At 50.6% G+C, this 20,479-nt stretch overlaps 9 protein-coding genes across 9 annotated transcripts; 3 read left to right on the top strand and 6 right to left on the bottom strand.

The window, feature by feature from the left end:
* Positions 1 to 178: 178 nt before the first annotated feature.
* Positions 179 to 2,430, bottom strand: M437DRAFT_50549 (uncharacterized protein; the record flags this gene model as incomplete). Its single annotated transcript, XM_041022026.1, has 4 exons — positions 179 to 442; positions 497 to 1,428; positions 1,487 to 2,045; positions 2,095 to 2,430. The coding sequence occupies 4 exons, from the start codon at positions 2,428 to 2,430 to the stop codon at positions 179 to 181; spliced, it is 2,091 nt and encodes a 696-aa protein (XP_040878839.1).
* Positions 2,431 to 3,243: 813 nt separating this feature from the next.
* On the top strand, positions 3,244 to 5,636 carry M437DRAFT_66782 (uncharacterized protein; the record flags this gene model as incomplete). Its single annotated transcript, XM_041024822.1, has 2 exons — positions 3,244 to 3,732; positions 3,888 to 5,636. The coding sequence occupies 2 exons, from the start codon at positions 3,244 to 3,246 to the stop codon at positions 5,634 to 5,636; spliced, it is 2,238 nt and encodes a 745-aa protein (XP_040878838.1).
* A 1,382-nt stretch (positions 5,637 to 7,018) lies between these two features.
* M437DRAFT_85265 (histone-fold-containing protein) lies at positions 7,019 to 7,580 on the top strand (the record flags this gene model as incomplete). The annotated part of the gene is made up of 3 exons (XM_041028265.1): positions 7,019 to 7,034; positions 7,108 to 7,190; positions 7,263 to 7,580. 3 exons carry the CDS (start codon positions 7,019 to 7,021, stop codon positions 7,578 to 7,580), a joined length of 417 nt encoding a protein of 138 aa, XP_040878837.1.
* Positions 7,581 to 7,961: 381 nt separating this feature from the next.
* Positions 7,962 to 9,173, bottom strand: M437DRAFT_75990 (PDT-domain-containing protein; the record flags this gene model as incomplete). The annotated part of the gene is made up of 2 exons (XM_041026529.1): positions 7,962 to 8,939; positions 9,117 to 9,173. The coding sequence occupies 2 exons, from the start codon at positions 9,171 to 9,173 to the stop codon at positions 7,962 to 7,964; spliced, it is 1,035 nt and encodes a 344-aa protein (XP_040878836.1).
* A 343-nt stretch (positions 9,174 to 9,516) lies between these two features.
* M437DRAFT_85263 (26S protease regulatory subunit 4) lies at positions 9,517 to 11,073 on the bottom strand (the record flags this gene model as incomplete). The annotated part of the gene is made up of 4 exons (XM_041028264.1): positions 9,517 to 9,767; positions 9,818 to 10,886; positions 10,940 to 11,014; positions 11,056 to 11,073. The coding sequence occupies 4 exons, from the start codon at positions 11,071 to 11,073 to the stop codon at positions 9,517 to 9,519; spliced, it is 1,413 nt and encodes a 470-aa protein (XP_040878835.1).
* Positions 11,074 to 11,612: 539 nt separating this feature from the next.
* Positions 11,613 to 12,504, top strand: M437DRAFT_75988 (uncharacterized protein; the record flags this gene model as incomplete). The annotated part of the gene is made up of 3 exons (XM_041026528.1): positions 11,613 to 11,894; positions 11,949 to 12,271; positions 12,330 to 12,504. The coding sequence occupies 3 exons, from the start codon at positions 11,613 to 11,615 to the stop codon at positions 12,502 to 12,504; spliced, it is 780 nt and encodes a 259-aa protein (XP_040878834.1).
* A 425-nt stretch (positions 12,505 to 12,929) lies between these two features.
* On the bottom strand, positions 12,930 to 15,474 carry M437DRAFT_66778 (WD40 repeat-like protein; the record flags this gene model as incomplete). Its single annotated transcript, XM_041024821.1, has 3 exons — positions 12,930 to 13,189; positions 13,241 to 15,319; positions 15,375 to 15,474. The coding sequence occupies 3 exons, from the start codon at positions 15,472 to 15,474 to the stop codon at positions 12,930 to 12,932; spliced, it is 2,439 nt and encodes an 812-aa protein (XP_040878833.1).
* A 498-nt stretch (positions 15,475 to 15,972) lies between these two features.
* M437DRAFT_75986 (inorganic phosphate transport PHO88) lies at positions 15,973 to 16,661 on the bottom strand (the record flags this gene model as incomplete). Its single annotated transcript, XM_041026527.1, has 3 exons — positions 15,973 to 16,367; positions 16,425 to 16,564; positions 16,621 to 16,661. The coding sequence occupies 3 exons, from the start codon at positions 16,659 to 16,661 to the stop codon at positions 15,973 to 15,975; spliced, it is 576 nt and encodes a 191-aa protein (XP_040878832.1).
* Positions 16,662 to 17,028: 367 nt separating this feature from the next.
* Positions 17,029 to 20,415, bottom strand: M437DRAFT_50417 (glycoside hydrolase family 65 protein; the record flags this gene model as incomplete). Its single annotated transcript, XM_041022001.1, has 4 exons — positions 17,029 to 18,315; positions 18,366 to 18,655; positions 18,705 to 20,173; positions 20,246 to 20,415. 4 exons carry the CDS (start codon positions 20,413 to 20,415, stop codon positions 17,029 to 17,031), a joined length of 3,216 nt encoding a protein of 1,071 aa, XP_040878831.1.
* Between the last annotated feature and the right edge of the window lie 64 nt (positions 20,416 to 20,479).

Genomic DNA, 20,479 nt, shown 5'->3' with positions numbered 1-20,479 from the left:
TAGTTCTTGTACAAACCAATTTCAAACGATCTATTGTGTTCACTTACACGACTCACAACTGAGGATTGAGATGTACAGTGGTTTACAAAATACATTGAACGATAAACTGTATACCTAGTCGTTCCTGCCTCTTTGCAACAGTCCAGAGCCACGTGCTATATACCTGCTGGTCACCTGTTCACTTGCCACAACAATCGTTACTGCCACCCTTCGTTTTGTCTGCAAACGCCAACCTACTAATACCGTCGACAACGCCCTTGATGCCGCCCTTGCCAGCTGCCATCTGCGTGGGTGTGCTTGAGTAGCTGGGAGGCACGTCCATACAAGGGTTCTGGGTGAAGAAGTTACGAGGTCGAAGCAACACAGTCATGGGCTCTGCAGGCATGATAGGATAGTCTTCAGGAGCAGGGAAGTGGGTTAAGCCAAAGGTATGCCACAGGACCTAAGTGTCATGGATTAGCGAAACTTTCATTGTTGTGTCAAGGAGTTGGCTTACCACATCCTCTTGCTCCAAATTCGCCTCTGGTTCCTCCGCAATCCAAGCAGGGATACCTTGTGAAGGCTCACCAGAAGTCTGAGGGACGTGACGGCCAGCAGGGTGGATCTGCTCATCAGAGTACTTGGTGACGTGAACAGCATGTCTGGCGAATCCTGCTCTCTTCCAAACAAGACTGTTCTCCTTGGGCAGCAGAGGCGGAACTTCTCGGCTGACAAGCTTGTACGAGACTGGCTTCTTCGAATAAGGGTTGATCTTGCTGGTATTGGCCATATCCCAGGTGCGGCTGGTGTTGCCATCGTAGTCACTCATGGCTGTGGCAGGGGTCTTTAGAGGTGTCTTCTTTGCATAGAAGGCGTTGCCGTAGTAGTTCTCTGCGCTGCCAACTTCACCGTCACCCCGTACTGCATCGGCCTGGAATACAGTATTGCTTGGTCCGTCAATGTTGGGATCTAGGCGCAGACAGAACAAATGCTGATGATTGTGGGCATTGACTCCAGGGTACACTTCAGTGCCCCATGGAGCAGCCGACTCGCCAGGGTTAAGCGCGTAGGTGTTCAAGATACCAGTCAGCTTGATCTCGAGCTGGATGGTACCATCCTGCATGAGAATCCAATACACGCAGTACTCATAGTTGGCTGCAGTAAAGATCTGGGATATGATGAGCTTGCGGCCACGAGTCACTGTGCATGATTCGTCACGGAAGTCAGTGTGCTTGAACAGAATGCCTGCATCTTCTTCGTGGATACAGATGGCGTTTTTGATGGTCTGCGCATCGCCCGCTCTGTTGACGAACTCGGCATCCATGTAGTGAATTGCTCCCTTGCAGTCACAACCAAGTGTCAAGCTGTTAGTCATATACCCAGCACCGTACTCGCCAAGGTCAAAGGCATGTTTCCGTTGGTGCGGATGCTCGGGGCAACCGTAAGGGACTGTTGAAAATCGTCAGTCACCATATCGCGATGAATTTTATCTCAGATAGATACTAACCAACCATCTCAGCCAACGACATTCTGTAGAAGATGGGTCTGACATTGCCTCTGTCATTGAAGCTGACGTTGCTCAAGACAATACCTTCACGGTAGTTGAATCCGACGTGAACCGACCAGTTCTGCCATTTGAGGGTGCGACCATCCAGCTCGAAAGATACGCCCTGGGGCTGCGTAATCTCGATTGGCTTGATGTCAGTTCTGAGGCCAATCTCTTTCTCAATCGCTTCACCATGGAAGTTGGCAGGCGGTGCTTGGTTGAGCTGTCTCCTAACTTTGGGAATGTCGATATGTATGATTTCCTGTGTGTCTGCATTGAAGATGGGGCAGAAATCTAGAGGATATGTGTACTGGCTGTCATCGGGATGAGGACGGTAGTACATCAGAGCTTGCTGAAGACGGACGTTGCTTCCGAACCGTTCATCGTAACCAATTGTCCACGGATCGCAGTAGACTTTGTGCATGTCTTGTGGAGGAATGCCAATAATGCCACATTGTTCAATGACCTTGGGATCCGTACGGACGACACTTTCCACGGTGTTCAAATCTTCCATGGTGATCTGGATTTAGTCAATGCCAGTGTCCTGCCTATATGTGCATTATACCTACCAACGGCTGGACGCCTTCGGTGAGCTCCCAGCTCAATATCTTCTTCTCCTCGAGGTCGACGGTACCGTCGAAGACTTTGCTTCCCCTACCAATTGCCACAATGTCTGCAACACGATGAGGTCTCTGTACAGTATCAGGAGATGCCAACCAGGCCATCATTTCCTTCTTCCTAGGCTCCCAGAGAGTGACAGCGTTGAAGAAGACATCGTTGTGCTCCTTGCGAACAATCTCGACTGCTTCTTTGATTTCGCTGCTCGAAAGAGGATCAAAAGGGTGTGGAGGTGGCAGCTGGCCAGTCAATTGAGCTGCCATCTGCTTAACTCTCTCCAAGACCATTGTGTGAAAGAATGCAAAGATTGTATGATGTGTACAAAAGTGACTACGGAAGCTGGTAGATAGCTTTATTATATATGCATGGGATACGTCTCAATCGTGGCAGCTCTAGCACCGATGGGTTGTGCGGCTCACCATTGCCCCACGTCTAGCTACCCACCATGAGTATGCGATAAGTAATCCTCGATAAGATAGATGGATGAAGTTCCTACAAGCAGTATAGCGTGTAACTCCGCGCGCCGACTTTCCAGGGTTCAGATGGCTAGATTCACTAGAGAAAGCAAGATAAGCAGAAAATCGCGTTGAACTACCTCAGGTACAATAGCCAAACTGCTAATTACTATAAAGTGATCAAAGAAAGTCACTGAGGTTAGATACAATTTTATCATGGTGTGAAGGTGGTAATTCGCTGTAGAAACGATCAAGGTTATGGCCTTGGGAATCGACAATCAAAATGACTAATCGAAACTCCCGGCGTCTCCAAGCACTGCACACAAAATAGGCACTTCAGTGCGATCTTTGGCTTCTCTGATTCAAGAGACGTGCTGGCACTTCTCTCAGAAACCTATTGTAGCCGTCGCATAGCTCTTGGAACTGAGCCACGTTGAGAGACGGGGTTGCGAGGATCTAGAGGTCCCATTGGGTTTGTTCGGAGAGCTTACAGTCACTCGGCCGACAGGCTTCGGCCGAAACGGAGGCAGAGGTTCCCCTCTCAAAGTGGTTAGGTCCATCGCGATACTGATGCGTCCATGGTCATCTATCCCATAATCCCAGCGATTCCTTCGTGCTCTCACACTTCTTCAGCACAGAAAAGTCATGGAGCACGAGCGATCGCCTGATGGAGAGTTGGGCCCTGACAGGAAGCGCCGTCGCAAGGTTCTGTCTTGTATGGATTGTCGGAGAAGGAAAGTACAATGCGACAGAGCTCTTCCGGTCTGTGGAAGGTGTGAGAAGGCTGGCAAGCCATGCTCATATGAAGACGACAGCCCCCCTCAGCACGCTTCTAGCACGCAAAGTACATCCTATGTACCGCGACAACAGTCTGTGACTGTGAGTAAAGATGTCTGGGACGATATGCTTAACAGACTCCTACATCAAGAGCGTATAATCGAGAGATTGCAGACTGCTCATACAAGCCCTACAACTCCTGCTACAGTGTCAATTGCGACGCCCCAAGTCCATGGAACTGTCGAAACTCCTGGCGGGTTCAGCGATTCGGCTGCAAAGGAAAGGATATTGTTCCGCGGCAAAGGATTCAAGACCACATTCTTTGGTCCGTCTGATGCCAGGAGTACGATGACACTTGTAAGCCACTTTTAAATCTCCCTCTTATTGCGATATCTTGTTTATTGCCGCTCAACACTTGTACCCGTCTTCATGCTGTAACAAGAACGGCGTGTGTGTTTATATTTGGTGCTTCAGACTATTCAAATACAGCACTGACTAGATGGTTGCTACAGAATGCCCACAACTTCTTTCTCGAAGAAGTTTCACGAAATCCGGAACTTGTGCGTTGTAGAAGAGATGTTATAAAGCTTCGAGCTGTCAAAAAGACATTGGACAAACAAGAAGCGCTCTCACCGCATAGATCTCTGATCGCCTACCTTCCCGAACGAGCCAAAGTCGATCTGCTGGTCAGGATGTACTTCGAAAAGATTGACTGTACCTATCCAATACTACACTATCCTACTTTCCATCGAGAGTATGAGAGAATGTGGCAGGATCCGCTAAATGCAACCCCCGGTTTTGTGGCTACTGTACTTTTGATGATGGCATGTTGTCAGTGCCTTAGTCAAGCACAACCGCAGACTTATATGGCCGACAGTCCGGTTCCTCGCGAAACAGCTATCACTTTGATTCACGTATGCGAATCTTGGTTGACCAAATCAAGTCCGAAGCATACCAATCTGGCGTGGTTTCAAGTTCAGTGTCTCCTTTTGATTGCCAAGCAGACGCATCAAGTCAAGATGAAGAGACGGTGGGTTGAGTCGGGAAACCTACTTCGAATCGCCGTGTCTGCCGGCATGCACAGGGATCCAGAATTGCTGCAGAAAAAAGCACTATCTTCAGTCTTTGAACATGAGATGAGAAGAAGGATATGGGCCTTCATTGTCGAATGGGACTTGCAAACGTCCATTGACAGGGGCATGCCAGCAACTTCGTTGGACGTTGCTAGCGATATTGGCCTTTCCTCGAATTTGCACGATACAGATTTTGATGAATCGACCGTTGTGATGCGGACATCCAGACCTCTTACAGAGATGACGAAGATGACTTATATGTGTCTGTCTTGGCGGAGTCGAGGTTTGAGAAGGAAAATCATCACCATGTTCAACCAACCTTTGCATCAGGTGTCGTACGAAGAGGTATTGGCACTCACGCAAGAACTCGAGCTGAACCTAGCGTCCTTACCAGACTGGACTGGGGGCAGACTCATGGATCTGACAGCACATGACCAAAGCATCGCGCTCCTTCATATCCAACTGGAACAGTTTCTCGTCATCTTACATGCTCAAGCAGCTCGCCAGGCTGTAGCAAAGACGCATACCAATTTCTCCAAACAGGCGTTCAAATCTGCCGCTGTTTCCATTGTGGACAAGCTTTCTGAGCTGTCGAACAAAGGCTTCAAGTTCCTACTAATGGTGCGATCTGACATCCAAAGAGTGTTCACCAGTACTTTAGCGCTTGGTAACACTGACGATAAGGATGTATCGTCGCAAGACCTTCGCAGCTTGGTACAACCCTTCCTTGAGCTTGCAGAAAAGGCGCTTGATCTGTTTGAGGAAAAGATCTTGAGCACGGGCGGCATTCAGTGGACTCATACATTCGTTGTTTACGACATGCTTCTGTGCAAAATTAGCCCAATCGGTCGCAACATACTTTCCCGACCTGGCAGTGACAGGCTTTTCAGCATTTGCAAGAAGATCATGGCCCACCAAGACGCAGACTTTTCTGAAAAGGTGGCTCCTCTCAAGGACTCTATACCAACTCCCACGAAGATTAAGAAGCGTCTCGAGGGTAAGACAAATGCGCCTTCGGAGATCAACAGTATTCAGCAGACGGCCACCACCAACAACGACTTGCTCACAGACTTCAGCTATCCCGATATGCTTGACTGGAACTTCGATGATTGGATGTTGTATACCGACACGTTTTGGTCAACTCAAAACATGTCTCTGCCATCGCTCTCGGAGCAAAACTTGCAATAGTGGTCTTTGGACATGGTTATGCGAGCGGAATTTATAGACAATAGTATGCGTGATTTCAAGTGGTGAGCAGGTATTTGAACGAGCCTACCGTTTATGTTCCCACCTATGATTCGTGTTATATAAGCACAAGAATCGACACGAAAGACTGGATCATGTCGCTGCAATTGTTTGTGGTGTGCTTGATATATCAGTTTATCTCACTGACTGGGTGACCCTGCCCAAGGTCGCCTGATTGTCTTGACACGATCCTATTGAGTACAAACTCTTGATAACTGCTTGCAACAGATTGACGTTATCTGTACTATCCACTCAGTATCAGTGAGGCTGCTTACAATGCTCGTTGTTGATAAAAACATGCAACATTATTTGTCAAGCCAAAGGACACACAGATGTGCGTCACGAGCTGCCCTTGAGGACTTGCGTAGATTCTGGGAGGTAGATTGGAACTGTGCTTCACCTACACATGTAGATGTCGCAACCGAGTCTGTCAGGGCTGTTTATTGATAGCTAGGTGTATGTCATTGGCAGGCAGTATCATCAAGGCATTGATCGAGGACAATCAAGACAGCGTAGCCGGGTAGATTTCGGCAGTTTTACGAATCCGCCTCTGAACAGCAATCGCGTTCGAGCGCCAGAAGAAGTGCAACACAAACAACTTGGTGTCAGGTACAAGGCATAGAAGACCGAAGAAAGCCAACAGCGATACTCTAGCCAGTGATCTGGCAGGGTTTCCTTGAACTGATATTAAGGAGCGAGTCTTGTTTGGACACTACCCACAACTACCTGGTGCTGGAGACCCTTGACAAATGGCTAACAAAGGCACGCTCAGTACCCGGCTAACAAGACTGACAAGGGATCAAGGTGCCTATGGGCAACACTAGAAGCACTGATATGAACAGGTAGGTGGTTTCAACTTGATGTGCACTAATACTTCACATGGTACGAGAACGGGACAATGCCTCAGTATGGCTACAAACAGCCACAGGCCATGTCATTCGACTCGTGGCAACCAATTCGAAGACTGACACAGATACTGGACACTCGGATATACGGATATGTGGCAACCAATGGCAGGCTCTGGACTCCTGCATTCTTCATTGCTATCGAGCATACCTCTGCGCCCCAAGCACAGCGCCAAGGACTGGGATCGTATCACGGACCGTTGGCTTTCGGTTGCCAACAAAACCCTGAAGCTGATGGAATCATCCCAAGAAGCAGAGCAGCCCCCACCTCTCAGCTTCGACGCGTTTGCCTTTCTATTCCACGACCCAACTTTTGCCAACTCCAACACAACCATCGAATAACACGCCAAGACACGCGTAAAATCGGTCGCATCCTCTCGAACAACCCAGCTATACACGCGAAAGCACAAAAAAGCAAACATGCCTGGTGGAAAGGGTATGAGAACATCATCTATCGCGTCTCTCGACCAAAGTCCGTTCTTTTGCTGACGAGAGCTTTCTACCCACAGGAAAGACTGGCGGAAAGACCGGTGGTAAGGCAGGTGATTCCAGCAAGACACAAAAGTCGCACTCGGCAAAGGCCGGCCTGCAGGTATGTCTCTTCTCAATACTAGCCGCAACTCATGACGCGTCAATCCGACTCTGACATCTTGTCATTCAACAGTTCCCCTGCGGTCGTGTCAAGCGTTTCCTCAAGTCGCACTCGCAGAACAAGATGCGCGTCGCCGCAAAGGCGGCCGTCTACGTCACCGCAGTCCTCGAATACTTGACCGCCGAAGTCCTCGAGCTTGCTGGCAACGCCGCAAAGGACCTCAAGGTCAAGCGCATCACTCCCCGCCACCTTCAGCTTGCCATCCGTGGTGACGAGGAGCTCGACACCCTCATCCGCGCCACCATCGCCTTTGGTGGTGTTCTTCCATCCATCAACCGCGCTCTACTGCTCAAGGTCGAACAGAAGAAGGGAAAGAAGGATATCGCATAGATGTCGAACATGGCTTGCTAGCGACAGAACGCGTTCGAATCGTGTGTCGCATTGTCTGCTTTTGGGGCTTTGGATTTGATGACTGGCTTTCATGGGTTTCATTTTTTTTTTTTCGCTGTTTGTTCTGGCTTCTTCTCTCTATCTCCTCCCTCGCTCACTCCCATGGTTTCGCGCCTTTCTGCATCTCATAGAGATGTTGCAAGGTTCAACCGGACGGCAAGACCGGTCTTGCCGGACTTCTCATTCTCACTTTTTATCTCTCGGCGCCAGCATGAGACAGGCATGGTGGCCTGCAAACCATGGAGTGGATGTAGCACTAGTTGCATGATTCTGAAGTATTTTTTGTTGTGTTTCTATACCCTTAATTTCTTTCGAAAATCCTCATCGTTTCTGTTGTAAAGCATTCTCCCAACTGCCTAGCCATCTCCAAGATCTGACTACCTTGTCCAGACCTGTAAGTGTATCGTCGACAGCAGCTTGGCCTCGTCTGCCCGAGAACTCGACGAAGAACATGTAATGCCAGGGGGCCTCTCCGCTTGGGCGAGGGTTGATGCTAGTCAAATTGATGCCGTGAGCCTTGAAGACAGCCAGGGCGTCGGCCAATGCTCCTGCATCGGTGTGAGAAACAGTGAAAGAGAGCAACGATTTGTACGCCTGGGAGGTCAATTGACCGTCCTCCTTGTCGGAAGCGGGAGACGTGTCCTCAAGACTTCTTCTGCGAATAATGAAGAAACGCGTAGCATTATCCTTTTCGTCCTCAATGTCGCGTGCCAGGAAATCCAAGCCAGTCATTTGAGCTGCAATTCCGCTGCTGATAGCTGCTGATGTGTTTGTCTTATCAGCTGCTACAAGTTCTGCTGCTCGGGAAGTGGACGAGACGTCTTGTCGCTCCACACCCTTGAGATAGCAGGACAAAAAGGTCTTGCATTGACCCCAAGCTTGCGGATGCGAATACAACTTCTTGATATGTGAGAGAGAAGTCAATGGAGCCGCACGCGAGTTGCTGGGATTGGGGTTGCCAGGAATAGGTGTAGCATGACCAGAACTGCTTGGGCTCTTGGTTCCTTCCTGGAGTGCCTTCGTTGGGGCGGATGTATGTCCTTGACCAGAAGGTGCGGGATGCCCAAGCAAACAATGATGTACGTCGACATAGCGCTCACCGCAAACTACGATATCAGGGTGCTTTGCGCTCTGGTCGGCAAAGAGGTCCAATGTGAAAACCACAGATCCGTTGGTCGAATTCTCAAATGGGACGACGCCAAATGCAGCCTTCCCAGATTGCACCTGGCTAAAAACATCTTCAATCGTTGTCTGTGGTGAGAAGGTATAGTTGTCTGAATCAAAAGCGCTTAATGTTGCCTGTTCCAATAATGAGCCTCATGTATCTAGAAGTAATTGTGACTCTTCATATTCGAATATCAAACACTTCGTCTTCCTCCAGCGTGAGAATAACCTTGATGCAAGGTCGTCTACACTTTCAAAGTTGAAAATTTATGTTTGCAGCGATAGGAAGCAGTTAAAAGTGCTATATCTTACCTGATGTGTATATGAAGCTTTTGGGCCTAGGTAGGCAATCTGCTCGTGTGATTGCATCTCTGCACGTATGTACTTTTACGATCCGATAATTATCGTCAAGTTCAACAGAGCAATTTCAGCAATCTCCAGGTGTCTAGAGGGTAATGATTCCGGTCGAAGTAGGTTTGTAGGTATAACTATGATTGAAAGTGAACACGCCGAGGTCGGCTTTTGAAAGTTCTCGTTGGAAGCTTCAAGCCGCTCCGCGATGATCTCTCCTACAGACCAAAATAAAAGACACAAAATACACAAAAACCATGCACAGACAGCTTTCATATCATCATGTGTTTGGGCTCCCATTGTATGCTATAGTATTACAACGATTGGTCATGCACGTGGTCCAGCATTCTAATGACCAAAACTACAAATAAAGACCCTCAGGCTCGCCCTCGCTCTTGGTCTTGAGCACGCTCTCTCTGGCCTGTCTGAAGTCGGCCATGTTCACTCTCATTCTGCGCTCTCTCAATGCCATGAGACCAGCTTCACTGCACATGGCACGAATGTCAGCACCTGAAAGGTCATCCTTCTGGTTGATGAACTCTTCTAAGTCAACATCATCGGCCAAGGACATTTTAGAGGTGTGGAGGGTGAAGATCTTGCGCTTGGTGTTTTCTGCAAAGGATGTTAGCTGGAAGCGGATATGCAGGTTTCGGAGAACTCACGGTCTGGGTTCTCGAAGAGAATCTTGCGGTCGATACGGCCAGGTCTGATAAGTGCAGGATCCAATGTGTCAATCTTGTTGGTGGCCATGATGACCTTGACATCACCACGATCATCAAAACCATCGAGCTGGTTCAGAAGCTCAAGCATAGTACGTTGAATTTCACGCTCACCACCGGAAGTGGAGTCGTAACGTTTCGTACCGACAGCATCAATTTCATCGATGAAGACAATACTGGGGGCATGCTCGGCGGCGACTTGGAAGAGCTGTCTCACGAGTCTGGGACCGTCACCCAAGTACTTCTGAATCAGTTCACTACCGACGATGCGCAGGAAGGTAGCGCTGGTTTGGTTTGCGACGGCCTTGGCAAGTAGGGTCTTTCCAGTTCCGGGAGCACCGTAAAGGATGACACCCTTTGGCGGCTTGATACCCATCTCCTCATACAGCTCGGGATGGAGTAAGGGCAACTCGACAGCTTCACGGACTTCTTGAATTTGCTGTTCCAAGCCACCGATGTCGGCATATGATTCGGTAGGGGCCTTGTCGAGCTTCATGACAGAGACGAGAGGGTCGGCGTCATCTGTCAAGACACCAACGACCGAGACGGATTTGTGATGCAGAAGAACGCTGGCGCCAGGTTCAAGCAGGTCCTTGTCGACAAAGGACATGATGCTGACATAATATTCGGGGCCAGTAGCAGACGAAACAATGGCGTGGTCGTCGTCGATAAGCTCCTCAAGGTTGCCGACACCCATAGGGCTGCCTCTCATGTCGTCAACACGGCTTCTCTCGTCGGCGTTGCGGTCCAGAGCATCGCTATCAGCAGTGGCGGATGGCTGTTGAGTGGTAGCAGCTCTGGCTTTGCGCAGTCTCTCCTGGTTTTCAACGTATTCCTCCTCTAGTAACAGATGGTCGTGGATGCGCTGCATGCGCAGGTATCGGAGCTTGCAGCGAGCGGTAGGATAGACATTAGGGAGTTTTGCAGCAGCGTTAGGGCCGGCCTGCTTTCTCTTCTTGCGGCCGATGCGGGTAGTAGGCTGTGGCGGAGGCTCGTACTTGGGCTTATCCTTCTGGAGGAGAATGTAAGTATGGTTTATGGGTAGGTGGATGGAGGCAAAGGTACCTTGGGATCCTTCTTGTCCTTGTTGTCGCCTCCCTGACCAGGAGGACCGCCTCCAAGGCCAGACTGGTTCGCACCCTAGGTGATGGTCAGCACGATGGAAAGTGTAGACAGGCGACGAGACGGAGGCGGACCATGATTGACGCGGCAGTTGATTACAGTGGCTAGAGATGGACGGGTGAGGTTGTGTTTCGTGTCGGATAACCAGAGGCCAGATGAAGAGCGGGGGCTATCACAGCTTTGATGAGTTGAAGGGCGAGTTTGGATGGATGGCGAAGTGATGGTGAAGGGTCGTGGCAGCTGCAGACTGAGGCCCCGTCGATTGTGTTGGCGATGATGCACGCCGCTGGTCAAAGCTCACTGTTGCAACTCTCCGGCCGCCTTGACATGTGCCTGTGCCTGTGCCTGTGCCTGTGCCTGTGCCTGCTGTCCACCTGAACAACCAAGTCACGTTTGCTTCGACCTTCTTGATTTTCCTTGATCCAAGAGACATCCACTCGAATCACATCTGCATAGCTACCCTTCCCGCGACTTCTGGCCTCACTTCCTCGACCCATCCTCTTTCTATATACAAGCTCGAATCCGTCCTTCACTCGGCTCCGGACTCGACTTATACACCTCCGCCTCTGATCCAACCACCCGCTCGCTGTGCCACTATCCGGCAACATTCACAACTATGGCGGCGAACAGAAACCGCCGCCTGGTCAAGGAGATTCAGGACGTTCAAAAGGACTCGCTCTCCGGTGTCTCGCTCGAGCCGCTGAACAAGGCCCAAACCGGCTCCGACACTCTCGATGATTTAACACACTTCAAGGGCGTCTTCCGTGGCCCGCCCGACACTCCCTACCACGGTGCCACCTACAACGTTGACATCAAAATCCCAAACGATTATCCTTTTCAGCCGCCCGTCATGAAGTTCACTACAAAGATCTGGCACCCAAACATTTCAAGTGTTACAGTACGCCCAACCACTATAACCTCCTAATTTCTTCCCTGCTAATCCTGTCCCCAGGGTGCTATTTGCCTAGATACTCTAGGTTCAGCCTGGTCTCCTGTCCTCACCCTCAAATCCGCCCTCATATCGCTTCAGTCGCTACTATCCTCTCCCGAACCCAAGGATCCTCAAGACGCCGAAGTTGCTCGCATGCTCATCACAAATCCCAAAGAGTTTGAACACGTCGCTCGTGAGTGGGCAATCAAGTACGCTGGTGCTCCCCAGGGTCCCCCTGGCTCAGACAGCACCGGTGCAGAGGGAAGTGGAGGTGTCACCGAAGAGACACTCAAGCACAAGGACGACCAGAAACGGGAGAGGGCAGAAGCTGCAAAACTCGCCCAGTAAGCTTCCGTGCACAAACTTTTTGCAGCAACACATTTTGCTAACCACGTGCTACAGGTATCACGGATACAACAAATCTCTGGTCGATCGCTTCTCTGCCATGGGTTTCGACGTTCCAACTGTAGTCGCTGCCTTTGAGTTCACTGGTATTGACAAGAACGACGGCGAGGACTACGAACTAGAGGAAGAGTACATGGGCGACATTACCGCAAGGCTGTTTGGCGAGGCGTGATCTGCATCTTGCTCGTCCTTGATTCTCACCTTTTCTAACTGCCATGTCTTTGTGAACAAAATGCAGGTTACGCGAACACGACATTATGATGCTGTACCACTCACTCCAAGCACCAAGCACGCTTTTAGCTCATCTGCCTGATGGCCTTGCTTTTTCGCTCAAACAATCAGATAGGTTCATATTCCTCCACTACAGATAGCGAATGAGACCGAACATGACTTTACATTCCTCACGTTTGCTGCAACACATGAAGTTGGAAAAAGGGTTCTGGTGGCCCCATTAATGTACAATGGCAATGATGCTGTCTAGCAAGACCTCGACCTCGACCTTGGCCTCCCTCTTGGCCTCCCTCTTGGTCTCGAGACGTGCTCTGCCTTCAAGTACTAGATCAAGTCCAGTGCTCTCAAGGTAGATTTGCGGTGACGCTATCGCGCAAACACCTTTACTACACCGTCGCCTCCTGCGCTGACGACGTATCTTCCATCTTGACTCCACACCACGCTGCACACGCCTTCACCCCTCATGGGTCGGTGCGACGTGATGTCCTGCGTGCACTGTCTCTTCTCAAGCGACCAGAATCTGATCGATGCGTCATGACCTGCTGAAACTGCCTCTCTACCGTCCTTGGACAATGATAATGATGAAATGGCCGAAGGGTGTGCGAGCATTGTATACGTGCATTGTCCTAATCAGAATTAGTAAATTGGTTTCAAGCTTTGTCGGAAACGAAACATACCGCTGTTTGCATCAAAGAACCTGATGTAGCGGTCTTCATGGCCACTGACAATCACGCCCTCAACACCTTGCGCCGAACCTGTCGGTCCAGCACCCACTGACTCTTCTTGATCTGCTCTGTCCATGTATGAGGAGCCCGCTTCTAGACCAAGTGATGCACTGCTAGTGGCAACTACGGCATTGATGCTTGTAGCCAGAGTTCCGTCGTACGTCTCATTGCTAGCCATCCCGATAATTTCCTCACCGGTCCGTGTATCGAAGATAAGAACGCTTGAGTCGGTGTATGAGACGACAAAGTTTTCGCCTGAAGGGCTGAGAGGAGAAATGCAAGTAGGAGTAGCGCCAGAAGCAGATTCGCGCTGAATGCTGTGTACAAGCGTGTAGTGGAAGGGTGTACTTGTAGCCACGTTCGGTTGAGGGGAACTGGGATGGTTGCTGCCAGACGTGACGGAATGACGACGGCTACCACCACGTCGCGAACCAGCTTGTGGAGAAACCAGCTGTGGAGGCGCACTAACAGACCAAATCTTGACAGTGCCGTCTGCCGAACCTGTGGCGAGCAAGATACGGTCAGGGCCACCATAGTTCGAGCTTTGTGAGCCGAAAACTGATGCAACGGTGCCAGGTAGAAGGCACACAGTCCAGACAGCGTCTGTGTGGCCTTCCAAAGTGGCCTTCGGATCAACTCGACCACGTTCCCAGACACGTACAGTTGCGTCTTGACCACCCGAAAAGATCCACCCGTCTCCTGATACACGCCCACCGGTGGAGAAGCTGGTTGAAGGACACGCGGCGAGAGAAGTAACGACACCTTCGTGGCCACGGTGAGTGAAGTAACAAGCAATATCAAGATCGTTGTTCGCAGGGTTTTGGAAGTTGCTGTAGCTAGCAGGTATGATCCAGCGTTTTATAGTTCCATCGTCACCAGCCGTGCAGATCTCGGGTTCAGAAGGGCTACCGCCGCCCGTAAAGATTACTGAGCGGACAACATCAAGATGACCACGAAGGGCAAACTTGACCTTGAACTGAGAAGGATCCGTCTTTGCGGAAAGCTCCGAGCCACTGTCATGAAGTTCGTGAGAGCCCGAGCTTCTTCTCCTAGTCATGCCTTGTGAGCCAGAGGATCTGCGACGGCCTGAACCGGTACGGGGAGGAGATCTCGAAGGAGGGTTTGCTGCGCTGGGAAACAGATCGGTGTCAGGTCTTCGAGGAGGTTGGGGTAGATCAGCAGGAGGTTGTTCGGGTAGAGGTTGTTGGTCATCGAAGTTCCAGCCATCGGCCGACGAGTCCTGGGTGACAATGGAGCGAGGAGCGGCATCTGGTGTTGAGGCAACTGGGCGACCGTAGGAGTCGTATGAATGCGTGACCTGCTCTACAGGCTCGTCCAGCGGTACAGATTGAGATTGTGGAGGCTGAGGTAGATTATGGGTAGGAGGTTGTGCAGGAGGCATAGACAAAGCGAGGTGACGCTTTTGATCCTCGGCGGAAAGACTGACCGGGGGCTGCAGCTGTACATGAGTAGAAGGAGGGTACGATCTTCCAGCGCGACGCAGGTAGAGCTCATCGAGAGAGACTGGCGGATCAGGTAGGCCAGTATAGGCAGCTGAAGGATTCTGAAGGGACAATTGAGGCGGCGGAGGGTGTGGTGGGGGAGTAAGCAGATACTGAACTTCTTGGAGGCATCGGTCCAGGAACTTTTTGGATTTGTCTCTGTATTGTTGCTTGTCAGGGGTTGTGTCGAGGAACGAGTTGTGGACGTCGTGGGATGCTAGACATGACAGATCAGCTGGTCGGCCTTGTGCAAGTGGACTCGGGACAGACTGACGTCTAGCAGAGTGCGAGGCAGCACTGTCTGGTTGTAGAGGCGCATTGGGGTCGCTGCCCTTCTTCCTCCGTTCCTGCTTGAGGGCGTTCTCGAGCATGCGCACTTGTCGTTCGAGCTGCTCGTTGATTCTCTTTGCATGGCGACACTCGCCCTCGTGCTTTGCAATCTTGGCCTTCATCTCAGCGCGTTCAATGTCCCAAGCATTCCGGGCTCGCTCGTGATTGTGCCATTCGATCTGGAGAAAGCGCATGACGCCTGGGTTGCTAGCGTCAGCCATGGCAGGGCAGGTCGGCGTGAAGGTCAGACATACCCTGCAACGTGTACTCGGCACCCTGAGGTCCATGGTGGTCGTTCGCTTGGGCGGCATTCGCAGCGTTGTTGAGCATGCCGCCCGTTTGTTGGTATGCCATGGCAGCCGGTCTCGTGCTGCCTCTGCCTCGAGCGCGATCTCTCGTCGTCGCTCTCTCCTGCTCTGTCGGGATTGCTGCGCTTTAGGACGTCTGGAGCATTGGCGAGTTGCTGGTGCTGCCTGGCGCTTGCCGGTATCAATTCGAATCGGGCAGTCGTCGTCGTCGGTTGTGCAATGTCATGTACGGCTCGACTGTGCTAACTTAACACATGCTCCCAAAGCACCGCTCCGACCGCGCACGTCCACAAAGCACATACATCGGCTAAACTCACAAGCTCTCCGCAACAATAATTAATCAACCCCCCTTTCACCTGCTAATCTGGTTCCATTACATAGATATCAAAACATCAAGCATCGCTTTGAATCATGTATTTTTGGTCATTTCAAAAAATGCTTGTGGTCTGCGCTGTACTATGACAAAACAACGCATCCACTTTTCTACCTAGACGTACATGCACGCGCATAATTATATGCCGTGCTCGCGCTCGTGCTTGTCTCTCTACTCCTCCTTGGCACCACCACGGCCAGCCTTCTCGGCAGCCTCGATACTCTTCTTGTCGGTCTTGATGTCGCCAGCGCCCTGCATGCCCATCAAACCGCCAGAGGCCTTCCAGGGTCTCTTGAGCTCGCCGACAGCTGGCTGTCCGAAGAGGTGCACCTTGACCAGGTTGCCCTCGAAAGCGCCCTTGAGGGGAATGATGGACTGGATGAGAAGAGGGTTGGTGTACTTGAAGTAGAGGTGCATGACGGCCATCATGCCAACACCCATAAGCTGGGCCTTGAACAAGCTGCGCAGTTGCTGAGTGTCGTATGCGTGAATGGTAGTGGTGACGGGCTTGGGCTCCTCGGTCGATCCCATAGGTGCGGGCTCAACGTACTTGATGACGGTGAGATCTGTCGGTTCGGTTAGCTTGATTCTTTTCGCGACCGCGCTTCTCCAATGCCACCGACCCTTCTTCTTGTTGATCTGCGCCTGCACGTAGAGGTAGATGCCGGCAATGACAAGGTTGGACACAATGTAGAGTGCGCGGACTCCCATCAGGACGTTGGGCTCCTCAAAAGGCACCTTCTTGGAAACCTGCATCATGAACCTGCCGCCGAGTCAGTTTTCGCGTCCAGCCCATCTCCAGATGTGTCGCGTGCGTACAAGATGATGACCAGGTTGGTCACTTGAGGGTTGAGAGCCATCTTGACGATTTCTTGCTGTGGTTTGCGATTTGGTGAACAGGCAAGGATTGTGTGATTGACGGGGAAAGAGCTGGAGTTATGAACACGTCCACGGTCCCCTCGGTCGGATGCTGCCGTGGGGCTGGACCCTCACCAAATCTAACTTCTTCCAAGCACTTCTATCTGTCTCTCAGTGCTTGGTGCATGTTATCCACGCACATTCGTCTTATCAACTTTTGATTGAACAAGCTTGCGTGAAATACTGCGATGTTTTGCTATAGCGAATGCTCATTTTCATGTTGCTTTCTTCTTTCGCGCTAGCCATCTAGTCATCGTGACATCGTCTTGGTATCTAAGCATCCTCTCACATGCCCCAACTTCCGTAAGATTACAGCAAGGCCACCACTATCACGACACTGGTGAACACCCACCAGAGCCTCGACGTACTGACAGATTTGAAGCCCATGTTCGATGCAAGAAGAGACGGGGAGCTTGGTGTCCGCGTTGCCGTAATCGATGCAGTTGCCAGAGAGCTTACTGATCCTCGCGTTGTACTCGGCGTTACAATGCTCGTGGTCGCATTGGTTGATGTTCCATTGACACCAGCACCACTTCCGACCACGCTTGCACCATCAGCGCCAAACAGATTGAACTCGGCCACTGTTGCGCCCAACTCGTCGCCCGTTGCTTGACAGCCGCTAATCTCGAGTGTGACATATTGGCCTGACCAAATGGGGCTCGAGAACCTGAAATAAGACATATTACCTGTATACTCCTGGACGACGTCATTGGTAGCAGCATTATACGGCATCGAGATGGAAATGTCAGAGAAGGCTGCAGTTCGGATGTTAGTAGAACTGTCATTCGATCCGCTTGTAGAGTTGTAAACAAGGACACGAGCTGCTGTCGGTGGACGGCTACCCCAATCAAACGAGACGCCCGTCAATGGCTGGTAGTCTACGTTCTGCATATCGACTGTCAGAGATGCAGGCTGACGGGTCTTTGGTTGCCAGCGAGTACTAGCCGCTCCGTCAACAGCTGCAAGAGGGAATTGACCCGGTTGATAATCTGCTTCAGAAGTGACCGGTAAGCATTGGACGATGTTTCCTGCCGTGGTAATGTTGTCGAAGTATACACGATTCTCGATCGTTATCGTCTGTCCAACTGCTATGCTGATGTTACGGCCTTCCTCGATGGAGAAACCAATGGTGATTGGCATTGATTGATTAGCATAGATGTCGCTACTGTTTGCTGGCAGATAGGTGGACACGTCCATGCGGGTAAGATTGGTATGAGTGTAGTTCATGGTAGCCTTGATTCCTGCTCCGCCGAAGATGACTGTGCGGAGGCTGACGTAGGGGATCTGAGGAGGTAGAGCTGGTTGGAGGATAAGTTGATCTTCCACCACTCGAGCACCGAGCCATCCCATTGGACCGACCTGATGCCAGCCACCAGCTCCTGTCATGAAAGGGAATGCTGGGTTCGTACCGCCATTGAGCGTGAAGTTGTCGACCTGCTGTTCCGAGAACTGATACCAAGGCGCGCGGGTATAAGCTTTGAATCCGTTCAGCGCGTATGTAAAGGATGAACAACCAGACGGAGACAGTGCATTGGCGGAAATTGAGTAGAGACTGTAAGTCATTGCAGGTCCATCTGGAGATTGCTTGACGGCGTACTAATTTTCATCAGTATGTACTTGGAGGGCATATCTAAATGTGTGCTCACATAGTCCAATGAAGTGAGCTTGTCCTCCCTGGTATAGTTTGCAGAGCTGTAATCCAGGGGATAATTGATCAAATCAACATCATCTTGCTTTATTACTGCAGTGTTGTTCGCGCCACGGAATTCCGTCAAGATTCCAGACGGCGCAAACGGCAGGGCAACGTTCGCTGCGATCGATGACCAGTTGGCTTCGACATCCACTGAGAACTCTTCGGAGTATCCTTGAGTCCACTCAATGATCTTGGCAACAGATGCAAGCGTGAAAGCACCATCGGGAACCTGGTTTGCGTACTCTGTGTGATATTAGCTTATCATCAAGCACACGTAATGAATTGTACTGACCATCTGGATCGGTAAGATTGGAAATTGAGTATCCGTTAACAGTCTGATTGTAATGAACCAATTCGGAGAACATCTGTACGATCGCGTCGTTGACCGGAATAGCTTGACCTTTAAACCAGCTGTCATCTCCAGTGACTCTCCAATATAGCAGATTGTTGAGGAAGATGTCACTGTTTATGTGGTATTGGTAATCAACACAAGGCCCGGTGCCAGTGCAATTACCATAACGACCACTTGTCCAAGGATATATTATAGCCTCGGTGGAGAAGTCGTTCTCGCGAGCGTTGATTGCTGCTTGTGGTGACAACATGACGCGGTATTTGGGAATTTGAGCTGCATATTTAGGATGCGAGACAGACACTCCTGGCGACATGAAAATGTCTGCATCCCAGAAGACCAATCCAGCATAGGAGTCTGATCCGAGCCCACCCACGCTGATGGACCAGTGGTTCAAATCACTTCCATCTTCAGGCAGAAGATTTTGGAGTAAGTAGTGAGCGTTGGCCTTCGAGATAATCTGCATGTCGATCACGTTCTGATCTTGTGGGAGAGAACCATCGGGGAGAGTGTAATCGTCAACCATGTCGTCTGTCAAAATCTCGGCCCAGGCTTGCGAGCTACCTTTAAATAACTCATCGAAGCCAGTCTTGGAAGCCTGCAGAGATGCATCTTGAGCAACAGACTGTGGATCACTGAACCCATCAGAAGATGCAATTCCGACGTACTTCGAGATGGTGAAGGTTGAACCAGCATTCAATGCAACATTCCAGGATTGTCCAATGGTGCTGTCGTTTGATGGGAGGTAGAAGCTGGATGAGGCGTTTGCACGAGATGCAACACTCACATCTGGTCCTTCCACCGTCGAGAAAATCCAAGCAGTGATGTTCCCCAACCAGTGTGGCGATACCGCAGAGTATATTGTACTAGAGTTGTCCAACATACCTGTGGAATGAGGATCAGAACGAACGGCACCTCTTCCATCAATCAAATCTGTGATGGTAGCATTGATCGAAGAGGAGGAGTTCACCGAGAGTCTGACTGCAGCTACGTTCGGCTGAGAGCGATCCATGAACATCTCATAAGAGACAGACAAACTGGTGTTTGGGCTCGGAGTCCAGGTGTAGCTCCATGTCTGGAGACCATTCTTTAGCGATCTCGTGGATTTGAAGTCGGAAATCGTAGCGTTGTTCACAGATGCATTCAAAGTGGCACCTTCGACCTGAAGGATGAGATTTGGCCAGTTGGGAATACCAGCAATCACACTTTCTCCACCTTTCAAAAGCAGTTCAGGGAAATTGGTTCTAGTGGTGTTCTTCTGAGAGTTGAAGAAGCCTGAAACAGTACAGAAGGTTTGTCTAGGGTTGTCTAAAGGCCATCCGTTAATCGGTAGGTTACCGCCGTGAGGGTCGGTCAAGTTGACATCTGCCTCGAAGAAGGGGCCTGCAGCTGCGAGGGCACAGCCTATGTACCTACATACTGGTCAGAAAAATCCACTCTGAGGTGATTCACGCGAACAATTGTTCAATAGATGTTCGACATACCCATTACCCATTGGCGCACGAGACTGATATTGACCCTGAATCAGGCGATCTGTGCTCAATTCCCAGCCCTCATTGTCCCAGTTGGTGTATGTCGAAGGGATGGAGAAGTCGGCATACTGGGCTGAACAGTAGGGTAGGATCGCCAGCAGACTAGGCAGCAAAGCTCGCATACCGGTCATCTTGCAAGAAAGAATATGGGACCGGCTCAAATGTTTCGGGACATGGCGTTTTTAT

This window comes from Aureobasidium melanogenum (genome assembly GCF_000721775.1).
Source record: "Aureobasidium melanogenum CBS 110374 unplaced genomic scaffold scaffold_13, whole genome shotgun sequence".
Taxonomy (NCBI): Eukaryota; Fungi; Ascomycota; class Dothideomycetes; order Dothideales; family Saccotheciaceae; genus Aureobasidium; species Aureobasidium melanogenum.
The sequence above is the reverse complement of the archived record's forward strand: the minus strand, read 5'-3'. Positions and strand labels throughout refer to the sequence as shown.